We start from the raw sequence: 15,241 nt of genomic DNA on the forward strand, positions 1-15,241 counted from the left end.
GCAAATTCTGCAATAAAAACAGAATGAAGGCAACAGATCTGGTGTAATATAAATAAAGCATACCAGGGATTTTTGAGCCAACAGAGAGCCCGCTGCCTCCATCAGACAGTTTTCCATCAATGTACACTTTCCATGCCCCATCTGTGCACGTCCATGTGACTGCAATGTGATGCCAGTTACCATCGTTCACTGAAGGACAGTCCGTGATCCTCTCTTTACCATTTACATAAAGAACCCAGCTGCATGGAAGGAAGATGAAGGCATACTCACTTGCACACAGCAACTTTAAAAGCATAGCCTGTTCCACATGACTCAAAAGAAATGTTACTTGCTGAAGTAACTCTGTCTACATTATACAAGAAATATCTCTTGAAAGATCATCATACAAGATATGTGTCTCTCAAAGAACTTAGAAGTTACGGTTATCATATCCAAAGCATGGTGAAATAAGTAATGTGTTTTTATACCAAGACTCTAGTCACAGCTGAATAGTGGATTCTTACACTTGCCCCTTGGGTCCACCCCTGTGTCTGGAGTCACATTACAAGTACTCTGAGTGCTGAGCTCCATTTTATCAAATAATTGTCTCAATGTGTCATTTAAATATGATGTAAACATAGTCCAGACAAAAATGCCAGGCTTTCTAAACTTCTCTTTCTAAACTTCATTACTCTATTTGGCAAAAAGTGAAGGAAACGAAGGAGAAAAACAAAACAGAGAGACAACTCCAGCCATTGAGTTTGGATGCAGGTTTTTTTACTCCAAAGTAGGCAAAGCTGATATTCAGACTTCTGGTCTACACTTTCTTTACCAATTCAACACATCTGTAAGCTACAGAAAAGCAAAACTGTGATTTACCCATTGTAATCAGTAAGAAGAAATGCATTATCGCTTCCATTCTCCACTGCATAAGAAATGGGAGTTCCATAGTTTGTAGTGTCAGTGGACTTCATCCAGAATGTACAGGTGATGTCACCAAGAGATGGGAAAACACCATCAAGCATGACGTACCCATAGATACCAGAGACTTCAAAATCAAGATTGAATCCAGAGGACTGTTCTGCAACAAAGACAAAGAATTTTCAGAGCTATATTCCTGAAAACCTACAAAAAAGAATCAAACTGAATCTAAGAAAATGCAATAACATGGATTGCAACCCATCTGTAAAAGTTATTCACTTTAAATTGATCAGATGTAGACAGAATGTGTAGCAGTCTAACATCAGCCAGCATATAGAACTTTCTGAGTCTAGAAAACACACAGGGTTTGAAGACAAATGACTGGAAAAGAAGCTGATTATCTAACAAACACAGAACATGAACCTTGCTTTTTAGTACACTATCAATGAAATGACATATCCACCTGCCATCCAATAACCCAAAGAGATGCGATCAGCTGGTTCCATTTTATTCACAACAGTCTAATTAAAAAAAAAAAAAACCAAAACACCAAACCACAAGATTTTTTCTGTTCTGGACTTACTGAAATACACTGCACTGGTATGGAACAGGACTTCTGTGCTGCTTTTCAATACAGAGTGACATGCTTTACAAGGATACTACATGTACATCTATCAAATGCAGCCTCTCCTGAAAGCTGGGTGTTATTAAACTTTAAAACAAGATAGCGAGTCTAATTGACCTGTATGCCTTCCACTGTCTCTGTAAAACCAACATGGGCTCTTCAGCCTCTGCTTAAAGATTCACCAGCTACTAGTGTAACACTTCATCATTTTCATGGAGTGACTAAAGGACAAATGGATTTGAGCCTTGTGGCTGTGTCGCATAACTCCAGCGTCATCTAGGAAGTTGCAGTAGTTGTGACCTACTTTGCTCAACCATAGGGAACTTTATGTCTTTTCAACTTCTAAAGCCGAGACTACCACATACTAATCTCTGACCCTGTGATGCAAACCCCTACATGGAACACATGAAACAGAAAGAGCTAATTAACTCAAATATACATGGCAAATACAAATAAAACTTGACAGACCCACCAGGTAATAAAAGCAAGAACTGTTCCTTAGAAAAATGAATGTAAATATGACATAGCACACATGCTGTTACTAGTCTGCAATTACATGTATTAACACTGCCGTCACACAGCTTCCACTCAGCCCCTGAGAGTCCCCCCGCCCGAGCTGTATTCTGGCAAAGCTGTATGAAACCAGCCCAGCCAGTGCAAATCTTGCCCAGAGACTTAGTCAAGCCACCTTTTTCTGACACTTGGTCCTGTGTACCTGTTTCACACCTGCTGCCTGTAAAGCCAGGGGGACATTTACAAATGTACGAGTTCAAGGCATCCACACAGGTGGCTTGGTTTAAGCAGGGACTGGAGTCACAGTCATCGATGTTCACTTCACAGTTTAGTCCTGTGTACCCTGTCACACACAGACACCTACAGAGGAAAAAAGCACACTTCAAAGGTGGCTGCTGTCATGACAAAGAATCCTGGCCACGAGGTCAGATCTGCCAATGGGAACGACATATACTTAAAAAAAAAAAATATCAACAGCAGAGATACTACAGAATTAATGGCATTTTGTTCTCATTGATCCTTTAAGTATGCTTGCATTCTATTAGCTGTGTAGTAGTTCTTCTTGATAAGGACAATACAATATTTAAACAAAGTGCCTGAGTTTCTTCATATGAAATTGGGAGATGCAATCATTGCAATCCCGTGAGTGAAGCATGCCTTTTAGGTCCACAGAATTATAGACAAGAGGTACTTGACTTTTCAGGCAGGTATGCTTACATAGAGGGAAAACCAAGGCAGTAGAAAGGCACCAAAACTTCTGGTACTTGGAAAACCAAGGTTTTTGAAAGGCACCACAACTTCTGGGGCTTTGGGGAGGGATAGAGTTATTAACCCCAGGCAGTAACAGCTGGTACATCTATCTCTGCAGTGACCTAGGACATGACACTTCTATTGGTATTTGTAACTTCTGATTGGAGTCCAGATACCCTAAAGCATATAATAAATATTCAGAAGATTACATCAGCATTCGTATTTTAATCTCTGTATTCTCAATATGTACAGATATCCCTGTCTTCTAGGGTATAGAAATGTAATATTATCAGATACATAACTCATCATCACATATTCTTCTAGTGGAAAGCAAGACAAGCCCTTGAGGCTTGGGAAAGTGGATTTCTTTTGGAAGATCATTATTAAAACCATGCAGTCCTACCATGCTTACAATTCAAACTCTGTATATTTTCTTTGCTGTCTATCTTGCAATTTTTTAAGAGTGAGGACATGAGGATTTATTTTCCTGCATTTTAAAATCTCCTTTAGTGCCCGTAAGGGGACAATTCATACTGGATCAGCCTGCCAAATGCTTTGCTGAAATCTAAGAAGGCTGAAGCACCACAACAGATCTGGCTTTCCACATTGTATTACATTAATCATACATCTGTTTTTCACCTGAAGCTGTTGATACCATCTTTGCATGTAGCTCCATTCCTACAGGGTCTGCTGAGACACTCATCCATGTTTCTTTCACATAAGACACCAGTAAAACCTGGGAGGCACTTGCAGGAGAAACTGCCAACTCGATCTTCACAAATAGCCCTATTAAGACACGGGTTTGAAAGGCATTCATTGACCTCCATTTCACAGTGAGCACCTGAGAAGAAAAGAAGAAAGTCACAGCTCTGCTCTGAATAGCCATTGCAGGTCTGGGATTTACTCCATTAACTGAGGTTAAGTAGTCATAGAAGAATTACAGGAACCATCTTTGCAATTGTAGAAATGAACACTTTGCAAATGGTGGCAAATTTAAATGGATATTGTCCATTATATGAGTAATTCGGGCTGAATCAGGAAATCACCTGAGAAACTGTTTTGAGCTACTAATGAAAAGCTACTACAAAAGACATTTAGCTGGAACCTTAATTCTAAAGGCAGAAAATGAAAGCCAGAAAACACATGATTCTGGGATTTCTGCTGTACAAGAGGCTTTATGTTACAAGCACTGCAGAATGAAAAAACTGCTTTGTGATTTTAGGGTGTAGCTCTTTGGCAACATGATAATCAATAGATATGCCTAGTTGTTACATAAATCTAGGAAAGCAGTAGGAAGCGGAGTATGAGGATGAAGAGTAGTTTTAATATAAATAGTCTTGTTTACTGTAATAGTATTTTTCTTTTCCAAATAAAATTAAACATAACAATTTGCACCTGTATGAATGTCCTTATTCTTTCCTCAATATCACACAGTATGTTCATGACAAAATCAGTAAGATCAATCATTTACTAATTTTTTTTTACTTCTGAAAGTCTGAAATGTCTGAAAGACATTTACTTCTGAAGCCACACTTACGCTACAGGGAGTCTGAGAGATGAGATCAACCTAAGGAATCTAGGACATCCATATCAACTGTAATATATAGCAATGAGATTGAAATACTTTAGACATAGAAGGAAGACATCTTTTTTGGTCTGAAAGACTGAGGGTTGACTTAAACAGAGAAATGTGTACCTGTGAACCCCTTTGCACAAGTGCAGCGGTAACTGTTCTTGCCATCAACACAATGGGCCCCATTCAAACATGGACTGGAGCTACATTCATTTATGTCTTCCTCACACAAGAGACCTTCAAACAGCAAGGGTTACAAGGCATGATCAAGACATAGTCAAGGTCTGCATGGTGCAGTGCCTGAACGTGGAAGACAGAACAGCACCATACTGCTTGCATAACAAAATGCCTCCAAGAGCAGGCGATAAAATTCCATGTTTAACTGCACTACTACAAACATTTACAGAGATCAGCTGTGTTATTTAGATGCTGGGATGTGAAAGATGTGAAGTTCATAGTTTGCCTTCAAGTTTAAAAAATATCCAGCATGGGTTGCTGTCGACAAATGTATAGCCATAAACACGAAAAATGAGGGAAGGGAGACCATTTCTGGTGGAAAAAATAGAGATCTTTTCTTTAGTCACATGAAGTTATCTCCTCAGTAGTTTATTTCAACATTTAGAAATTAGGTGCTGTTTTGGGAAAGTACTCAAGCATGCCAGTTTTTGCACAGATTTCAATACCTTCAACGTACGTACAAGTAAGAGTTAAAAACAGAGAAAAAAGCTAAAAAAATCCCACTCACTCACAGGGCTGCCGTAAAGCAACATTGTAAATGATCTGTCTAGTCAGGCCATATTCAGTCTCATAAGCACTTCGCTTGTGAGTATGTACTAATTCCCCAAACCTCATTTCTTTTCAGAACTGTCACAAAACAGAAGCCATACAGGCACACACATGCACATCGACTGTCCTTGAATGCTCATCCTTTTATTGCAAACCCTGTTCACATACAGTGGAACCTTGCTCTAACCTGTAAATGAGATTGCTTTCCTGTTATAATTCCACATCTGTGGAATTATACAGCCCTTGTGGTTTTTGTTATCTACTGGGCACAGAAACAATGCCTGTCTGAAGAAGAGCTATGAAGTGAAACAGATTACCTGAATAGCCTGGTTGACAATGGCAAACAAAGGTCCCAATGCCATCTTTACACATTCCATTGTTGCGACAAGGAGATGATTTACACTCATCAACTTCTATTTCACATTTCAAGCCTAGAATGCAAAATAAAGGACTGAGAATAGAGAGACAAAATTTGAATTTATTCAGAAACACAGAATCCATGACTACTAGGAAAACACGACGGATTAGTTGCATACGCTACCAGACATTCAGGTTTAATATCTTCTTTTTAGATTGTGTTTTAACACAGACCTGAGATAAAATGTTATTAGAAAGGTATGATGCACACTGGGCAACTGACTTACCAGTTCCAGACAGTGGCACTTAATACTTATCACAAGTAACAGAGATCACTTCTTGATAGTAGCTGAGTAATAAATCACCTGTTTGCTTTGAAGCAACTGGGAAGTTAACACTGAAGAGGAGTACAGACAGATCTGGTGGAATTAGCCATTTAGAGTGCAAATTCCCAGCTTTTGCTAATTGTAAATATTGCCAAGTGACAGGATTTTCAAACCCACTAACTCCACTAAAAGAAACCCCATTCAAAATCCTTTTCTGCTAAACACAATATAATTCAGTGAGAACATGAGAAACTATTTCTTATTGTAAGGCTTATGTATGTTAAATCTGCGGTGGAGATTCCAATTAGTTAGGCTATATTCTTGCACTGAAGTGTTTTGCTCCTTTATGCTTGCTCATGTTAAGGGCATGGAGACATGTTAGCTCCTCCACCTGCTTCTCAATTTTTTACCTGTATATCCAAGTGGGCATATGCAGATATATCCACTTCCCAACTGTTTGCATGTCCCGTTATTGTGGCATGGTTCCAGGAAACACTCATGAAAGACCTGCCAGAGGCAAGAACAATGCAATTGCAGTAAAGGTGGAAATACAGGTAGAACAAAATATTCTAATTTTAAACTGCATGCCCTATAGTCACTTTGGAAAGCTGAGAAAAAAGTCACTGGCATTAACTTCTAGCTCTTCCTCTTTGCCTCCTCAGCAAACCAACCATTCTTCCCTTCTACAGAAAAATACCAGGAATCTGAATTACTATTTTAAAATGACCTTTTACTTAGCAAAATGTGATCATCACAGTTGTTTCTTTAGAACTGTCTTAGCTATGATTCACAGGTGACATTTTATACTATGCTTTTCTATGAGAGTTCTCACTTCTTATCTTTTTACACTGGCTCATCACTTCCTGCTGCTAGTCATCAGGTGAGCTGGTGGCAAACTTCACTGTTTTTTTCTAATGTAGCAAATCTGAATTCACCAAAGCCCTTCAGTAAATGGTCAACTAAAGCCACAGGAGATCAGTTTGTCACTTGTCCATGTGTTATATAATGGTTCAGGCCAAATTTATCATCAGTCAACTTTGCTTCTGTTTACACCATCTCCTAACTTCAGATTCAAACAAAGCAGTCTTGCCAGAGTTACAGGCTGGGGGGGGCGATGGCTGGGGTAAGGGAGCATCTCTGGCAAATGTCACTACAGTTTTTTCTCCTCAGGACTTGCTTGTATTTCAAATTGGGTACTTGCAGCAGAAGGGAGCTCCGCTTGCCTCCTCTCAAGTGTATCTGTGTTGCAGTAAGTAGGACAAAGATTCTACAACCGGGACTTAGATGCCTGGCAGCATTTTTCTGGGATTCAGCATATGGAAGACATCAGATGACTGAGTGTGGTCAACCTACATTTTATAGACTAGCTGAACTTCCTCCATGGAGTTTACATTTCTTTTATAAGTGTGATAAATATTTCATGTATCAGGTGAAGGCTTCAAGTCCAGAATTTAAGATTGCTAATAGCCGATGCAGTCTCCTCTGTTCAGTGAGAGTGCTTCTATGATTACGAAGAGAGTTTAAGTGTTCCCCTCATGATCATCGCTCTCATCTCTTCAGGAAATAGTCAGCGTAACGACTACATTTAAAAAGGCCATAGCCATATTCTGTTGCATAAGACCCTCTTTCTTTCATTTGAGATAACATCGGAAAATATATCTTGTCCTTGCCTGACTGCTGACTTTGTACTGCTTGCTGATATTTTCTGGAGAGGCTGGTACCATCATTACGCTTTCCTCAGCTGCTGAAAAAGTAGAGCCGAAACCTAAAGAGGAACGATATGAAAGTGTTGTTAACAACACTCTGTGGCAACGTTCCTGTTCTATGAAGGCATAATAATTGCATGTTAGTAATGTATCTAAAGATATGCTGAAGAAAGTGAATTTATGGGAATAAAAAGCAAACTTTACAGTAACCATAGTATTATTTTATATATATATTATATTATATACCATATATATTCATAGTATATATGAATATATATATTTTACAAATATATATTTGTAAGCACATACGTTTCTAAGACACATACATGTGGGTATACACATAAAATATGTTTTATATGTATTTATACTTACACACATACATGCATATACATACTTGTATATATATAAAACTCTGTATAGTATCTATATAGTAAATATGCTCTGTGTGTGTGTCTGTGTGTCCACACTCTGTATATGTACACACTGTTACTGAGCCTTGGCATGTATCACACTGTCACTCCTACATAACACAGAGGCAACAACCAGTAGGCAAAACCATCTGTGAACTTCACTGGTTGAAATGGAAGGTCTGCATTTGTTAGGAGAGTCAGTGGGATGTTTTCTGTTAAGACTACTGGCAGTCATCCTTTAGATATTCCCTTTGTTCACTTTCTCCAGCAGAGATAATTTGGCTTACTTGAACAATCTGTGATGGATCTGGCACCAACGACAGTTGTTGTTCCATAAAAGGGACAAGACAAGCAATAGGACTTTCCTGGGTCTGGTTGATAGTAGTCTCTGGGACAAGGGTAGCAAGGTGTCAAACCTGTACGAGAGAACTCCCCTGCAACACATGGTACTGCAAGAAAAAAAGGAAATTTTTTGGAGTGATCACTTGCACTGCCATCCTACCTGCCCCCAACTCTTTCAGATCATTTTCTCTCTTCTCCTCATAGTCCCTCCTCAGACTTAAAGGAATAGGATGAAACCTGCCAGGAATTCACAACTCTAGGAGAAGCTTATTTAAATTGTGCTGTTAGGTGAAGTGGTTTTTCAAAGGACTATGGAAATATCTGGGAAGTATTTCTGTCTATTCCTTTTGCTGTTGTGCTGCTCTGGGGGCAGATTTCAAATGCAACTTCCTTTCCCGTTTATCACTACCTTAACCCACACTTACCCCCCACCCTCTCTCTTTTTTCCCCTTTCCCTTCAAGAAGGAGTAAAGGATGAAAGACAAGTGATTTTTGGACATTAACCCCTGCAGACTATTTCCTCTAGGAATCTTTCTGACAAAGCTTCCCAAAGACAGCTGAAGATGATTTCTTGAAAAATGTTATGGAACAAATACTGTTAAAATTCAGTATTTTTGTACAGAAGATGTGGAAGCCCCTTCTGGAGATAATAGTGAGAAACATCTTGTCATTCCTTTTCTCTTCTGTAAGAAAAAAAGTTTCATTTTCATGTAGGTAACCATCACATGTCTCATTTTATTCATGTCTAGAAAAGAATCCATGTTGGACATCAGAAGGAAGACATTTGAAATAAGCTACCAGGGAATGACCTATCATTTTGCTGGGAAATGCTGCTTGGTCCACACTCAACCAGAAGTAGAATTCAATCTTAGACAGATGAACTGGATTACACTAGCTGATGTTTAAGCAACATTTAGAAGCATTTAGAATTGGATTAAAAAAAGTCATAGCCCCTTTTGTTACAAACCTCCACAAGCTGAGACATCCACTGCACCTCTTTTTACTGTTGATGTATTCTCTGGGCAAGAGATGCAGTTTCTGGATCCAAACGCTGGTTGATATGTGCCAAGTGGGCAAGTTTCACAGGTTTCAAGACCATTAGGTGAATACGTTCCCTGCTTGCACTGAGCTATAAGGCAGAAGAATTCATAAATATCAAGCAATGTCCAACAGGAAACATGGCTCTTGACATCTGAAAGTAATGCTGAAATCACAACACACATCTCAAGAACTTTTATTTCTAGAGTTTACTCTACTCTGAAGGACTTCATGGGTGCAAAGAGCAAAAGAGTGAAAAAAAAAAGAATTGGGGTAAGTTACAGATAGTGCACTTGTGAATTATTAACCAGTTAATTATCTTCCAATCGGCTTCACAGATGATTTATTGCAACTCAGTTACTCATTTTTAATCAACAAAATTAATGAAAAGACAATAAACAGGAAATAAAACTAGCAACTGCTTTTTCAGAAAAAAAGTCACAGTAGTGGTGCTGAGGTGCTCAGTGTCCCAGTACTGTAGTGTAGGATGAAAACATTTTATCTTTGATTGAGGTAGGAAGAGGATTGGGAAAGGCAAGAATGGCATTATTTTAAGTGTATTAGTCCCTGTAAAATGGGCTTACCAACTCATAGAATGAAGACAGAAATGCAACAAAGCTTCAAAGGCCAACTCTTCTTAAAACATCTACCAGGCATCCTGCATGTCACAGCACTGATGAAAACCTGCATTTTTCTCTTTGCATATGCATGAAGGGGCAGTTAGGACTGCTCCTCATTTCACAGGCTAACTTCATTCCAATAGTCCCACCACAGGATCCAAAAGGATGTCACCAGACATACAGAAGTGGCTGTATGAAGTAGACCAAGTTCTCACCTTTGCATTCAGAGATGCTCCTAGAGTGTAGATACTCGGTATAGCTACCAGATGGACAACTTTTGCATTCCAGCTGCCCTTCCTCATCTTGGTAGGATCCAGTCCAGCAGCTTTCACAGGTATGATGCTCCAGGGAGAAATAGGTACCCAAAGGGCAGTTGACTGTAACATTGGAAACATAAGGTTCCCCTCAGACTGCACAATCATACATACCTGTCTTGCCTCTGGAGTCCCCATTTAGTCAAACCTTGTTTATGTGAAATGTGGATCTGCTCCTCAGCAAATGTTGTATTTCTCTGGAACACTGCAAAGCTCACACAGGAAATGGAATCCAATTCCCTATCTCAGCTACACATCACCCACAAGACTAATAGGGGTAAAAGACTGCATACCAAGCACTGTTTTCCTGTGTATCACCATGTGTCTATATGCCTGATTAACCCATGGGAGTGGAATCCTGGTTACAAAAGTGTCCTTTTTCCCCAGGCCTTGGTTAGGAACATAAACATCTTCTGGAAGTCAAACTGCACATTTTTGCAGTTTATTGTTCTGCGAGACCACAAGCACTGGACTGTGTCAAACCATAACCCTCTGCAAACATCCTCCAAAACCTTGCTTTTCAAAGGATTCTGAATACATGTAAGGAGCAAGTAATCTAGCTTACCACACATCCTCCCCCTCAGCACAGAACCAGGCCTGCAGAAAAGGAAGGCCTTCTCAGTCTCCAGTGAGTTGCTGTCAGCTACAATGAGTTCAGATGCAAACTGAAAAGAATACATGGGTTCCTTATTGAGAGTCCTATTCAGTCTGTTTGTGATCATCTCCAGAGTTTTAAGGAGCCGTCGCTGGTTTTCCAGTTCCAGCGTATCATTTCTTTCATCAGGCAGTGGCACGCTAGCTGGGATATAAACAGAAAATACAAAAAAGCACACAGATTTTACAGTCAGCACTTTCAGTATACTCTGGAGTATATCAAGGGTACAACACTCAAACTTGCCAGTGGAAAGTGGAAAGTAGGCCATGTGCACAATGCTCTCCTTGAGCATGAGGCTGTGATCTTTCCCCCAAGCAGAAAGTCTGTGATGAAACGGGGCTATGAATGTCTCCAGAAAACTATCACCTGCATCTCCAGCAGGCTTTGTGAACTGAAGGCTAAATTTTACTGAGATATTCAAAACATTTGTTAAAAAGAAGGAACAGGAAAAGGAGGGTATTTTGACTTTTCTCACCTGTGATGTTAAATATTAACTTGATTTTGTGGTCAGTCATTGGAACATTCAGCTTATGCCTTTTGACTCGAGCAGGTGCTGCCTTTACAGAGGCAGAGAAATGCTTGGATAAGTCTTCTTCTTGCGCTGCATCAACAAAATCATCATAGGAATAATCCAGCTGGTTTGCTGTCCCCCAGCCGGCAGGTCCTGTGAGGCATTAAGAAAGAACAAAAAGAGAAGCAAGCCACTTGGAAAAGAATAGGCTGTACTTATTTCTAAAATACATGCCCAGTAGAATGGGGTCTGTTTGACGCTCCAGATGATATGTGCTGGCTTTGCCTCTGCACAAGTGCCTACTGCACCAGTTTTTTGACTAAAGAAAAAGGAAAAAAACAGCTTCACACTTAACTGATATCCTAGAGATCCTGAATCTCATGCAGTTAGCTGAAACATTAAAGAAATACTTCTACAAAAGATAAGGTTGCAAGTCTTTCTCTTCTCCTGTCTTGCATGGACCCTCACCTCCCAGGAACATCTTCATACTGCTCTCTTCCTCCTCCTGCTCAGTTACAGACAGCATGGCCTATGCTGCATGTCCCCACTGCATCTTCTTCTCACAGCTCCTGAATAGTTCTACCATCATCTACCCTCTCAGAAAAAGCTGGTAGCATCACCCTGACAGACATTTCCTGTTACACAAAGTGAGTCAAATTCACCTCCTGTGTAATGTCTTTCACCTATAACACCAGAACTATTTCAACCAGAAACAATTAAACAATTGCACATAATCTACCTTTTCATAATGACTAAATGTAGAAGTGCATGGTCTGCTTCAATGACCTAGCTCTTTTCAAAGAAAACATGAAGACAGAAAAGAATTCTGCCAATTATCTGTTAGCAGTCACCTAGACTATACTTTATTTGTGGAAACTAGGGCAAATCAACCCCACAGCTTTGCGGTTAATACTGTGCAAGTATTCCACAACTAGTTTTCTAAACTGTCTCTTATGACCTGAGGAGAGTCCTCTCTCTTCTTCTGCCTCTCCAGTATAAAATCACGAGAAACTCCAGAAAAATAGCAACAACCTAACTCTGATAAGAGGTTGATGCGAACCACAACAGAATAGGACCATACATCCCATGGCCTCAACACTGTTTCCTCCAAGTGCCTTTACAAGTCAGATCCAGCTGTCGTCAGTATTCATCCCTACCCTGATGACAACTGCAAACTGAACACACAGCCCCCTGTGTCTGATTCCAAACAAATGTGCTCTCAAACTCAGTGAAGCGTGTCTAAAAGGTAAGAATAAGTAGGAACCAACTAACTCCACTATAAACCTGTAAAAGAGCCACAGTCCTATGACAGGGTACATATTCTGATGATGATCTGCTAAAATGCCTCCTGCAAAGATAGCTAATCTAAGTTACCTGTTTTTAGCCTTTATGCTCTGGGCACCCCCATGGACTCAGAAATGCCAAGGACAACAGCAGTACAACGCAGACACTAACCTGTTCAAAAATGGACTGAAAACAACAACTTACTTGGCATAAAGCACAGTGGGAGCAATCACTAGGATTGTCACGGCTTTCACTCTGATATAGCCACAGTCATCCTGCAAATTCTGCCCTTGCATACAGGAAGTAATTGCACAGCTAATGGGCAAACTTAAGCTTTAACACTGTGGGGGTTTTGTGCTGATCTGAACCAGCATCAAGGATGTTCCTCATTTTCTCAACAATCTCCAGAATCATGTATTGTACTTTTTCAGTATTTTCGTTCAAAACATTATGTTTTTACAAAATTGCTTTCTTCCAGGCTAACCAAACTGGTTTGTAGGATTCTCTGTGTGTTTTTTTTTTCCCTTTCCCTATCATAAGTCATCTCAGTAAACTTTTCCTCTACACTATATGGGAAGCAGTATCATAATCAGACTACGAATAGTATCTATTGTTATAAAACCTGTTATGTAATTGCTTACTTTCTTAAGAGCTCTATAATTATTTCTAAAAAACGTTTCACACAACACATTCTGTATTTCAGAGCAAAAAGAATTATGTCGCGTTAAACCTGGATAGCTAAGAATTTATGCAATCAATAATTACCAATGCCAAATCCATTTTCGTAATCGTAATTATACTCCAAACAGTGTTTCTGTGTCTTGTCTTCCAATCTGCAGTCAATATCATCAACATCATTACAGAATGATGGGACCTTCCAACACAAAGAAAAGTAACATTAAAAAAATAAAACCAGGTAGCCCTCTCCGCAATTTATAAAGATTTCTAGTTACAATGTAAAGCACTGGCCCTGCCAGTGCCACTAGATTTCAACTTTCAAGTCTCTTATAATCCTGGCAAGGTCAGCTGAAAGAACTATGTTCTACTGGTAACAGCTGGGAAATAAGAAGGCAACTTGTAGGCATAAAAGTTCTCTGTTAGAGAAAACGTTTTTTATAAGGGAAGATGTCCATTCAGTTAACCACTCTTGCATGTGGAATTCCAAAATACAGAAGTAAGTTCAGGATTGTTTCTCTCTGCCGAAGATTATCAGCAGAGCTCACAGGTTGGAAAGCCTTGGTTTTTCCAGCCATGTAACTTGCATTTCTGTCATGTTTACAAGGCTGTTACGTTGTTTCTGGTTTTCAAACCTTGTTTCTTCATACCCACCTCTCCCCCTCCCAGGACAGGGAAAATCATCTGAGGAGGACAGAAACCACAGAACAGAAAACTTGACAGAAACCTTTCCGGTATTGTTGATTTCTTCTGTCTACAAAAGCAGTGGAGATTAGATAAGAACAGATGAATGCATGATTTTTTATAAAATCTGTATTTCTTGCTTTTTCCAGAAAGGTTTCAAGCAAGTTGAGTTCTTTGTATCTGTTTCCATTGGAAAGATGGCTCCTGCTGATTCCTCCCCACTTCACAGATCTCTGCTAGAATTTCAAATTCTTGTGAATAGGAATAGGCCTATTCAAAACAGCCTTTTTGACTGTTTTCCCTGATTGTTGCATTTTTATGTAATTGCTTCGGCAGGTCACTAAACTTTTTTTCATTATCTTTTGCTTGCTAATAATAGCCTAAGCACTGGAACCTGGTGGTAGCTGGCTCTTAGGGGAAAGGAACAGAAATAAGATCAGGCAAGATTTCTTTACTGGAAGAGAACAAAACTGAAGCCAGGCAAGTGAGTAATACATATTTAGGTCCAAGTGTCATAAATTGCCTGAAGTGCTAAGTAAGTTTTCAGCCAAACAAGGGGTACTGACATATATTCCTAAATTGCCGAAGTCTGTCCATTAGCTGCATGTGCTAACAATGATTTTTAGTTAGTAGAGAAGCTTTTAGCATATGGGCCTTGGCCTGCAAAACATCTGTAAATGGCCACTTTCTCTTCTGATGCAATTCTACCATACTAAGCCTGGACATCCACTCCTAAGACCACAACTCAAAGTCCTGCTGCTTCTGATATGCAGCTGAGGACAGACTTGTGGATTATAAAGGCAGACTGTGATACTGGAGTGGAAAGCAAGAGACATGTCAGAGAAGGAACACAGTACCTCTTCAAATTCAGTGCCATGTAGCTCTTACCATGACTGTGAACTCAGAAACTCAAGGAAATTACTTAAATCACTGCTACAGCATTTAAGTGCCTGGACTTAGGCACCAAATGTGGAATTTATCTATTTGTATACATGTGTATTGATATATATTATATGCTATATGTAGTCTACTTAAAATAAATATATTTTATAATCACATCCAACTTTCAAAAGCTGAGGTTAGGGCACAACTAGAGTTTTCAAAATTGTACAGGTTCTCTTTGAAAGCTTACTGAAAATCTGAGTGCCACATCCCTAAGCTACTTGGGCGCT

At 39.5% G+C, this 15,241-nt stretch overlaps 1 protein-coding gene across 1 annotated transcript in view; it reads right to left on the reverse strand.

Annotated features, from left to right (window-relative positions):
• The window catches only part of SVEP1 (sushi, von Willebrand factor type A, EGF and pentraxin domain containing 1), a 128,755-nt gene that overhangs the window by 52,484 nt on the left and 61,030 nt on the right, over positions 1-15,241 (reverse strand). The window contains exons 14-27 of the mRNA XM_040580415.1: positions 13,476-13,584; positions 11,391-11,579; positions 10,826-11,059; positions 10,162-10,323; positions 9,256-9,417; positions 8,234-8,395; positions 7,501-7,595; positions 6,241-6,337; positions 5,465-5,578; positions 4,485-4,598; positions 3,428-3,629; positions 2,241-2,398; positions 859-1,060; positions 64-239 (exon numbers count right to left, since the gene is read on the reverse strand). Of these exons, the coding sequence (XP_040436349.1) occupies positions 64-239; positions 859-1,060; positions 2,241-2,398; positions 3,428-3,629; positions 4,485-4,598; positions 5,465-5,578; positions 6,241-6,337; positions 7,501-7,595; positions 8,234-8,395; positions 9,256-9,417; positions 10,162-10,323; positions 10,826-11,059; positions 11,391-11,579; positions 13,476-13,584 (2,176 nt within the window). The remainder of the gene's footprint in view (positions 1-63; positions 240-858; positions 1,061-2,240; positions 2,399-3,427; positions 3,630-4,484; positions 4,599-5,464; positions 5,579-6,240; positions 6,338-7,500; positions 7,596-8,233; positions 8,396-9,255; positions 9,418-10,161; positions 10,324-10,825; positions 11,060-11,390; positions 11,580-13,475; positions 13,585-15,241) is intronic.

This window comes from Falco naumanni, chromosome Z, assembly GCF_017639655.2.
Source record: "Falco naumanni isolate bFalNau1 chromosome Z, bFalNau1.pat, whole genome shotgun sequence".
NCBI lineage: Eukaryota > Metazoa > Chordata > Aves > Falconiformes > Falconidae > Falco > Falco naumanni.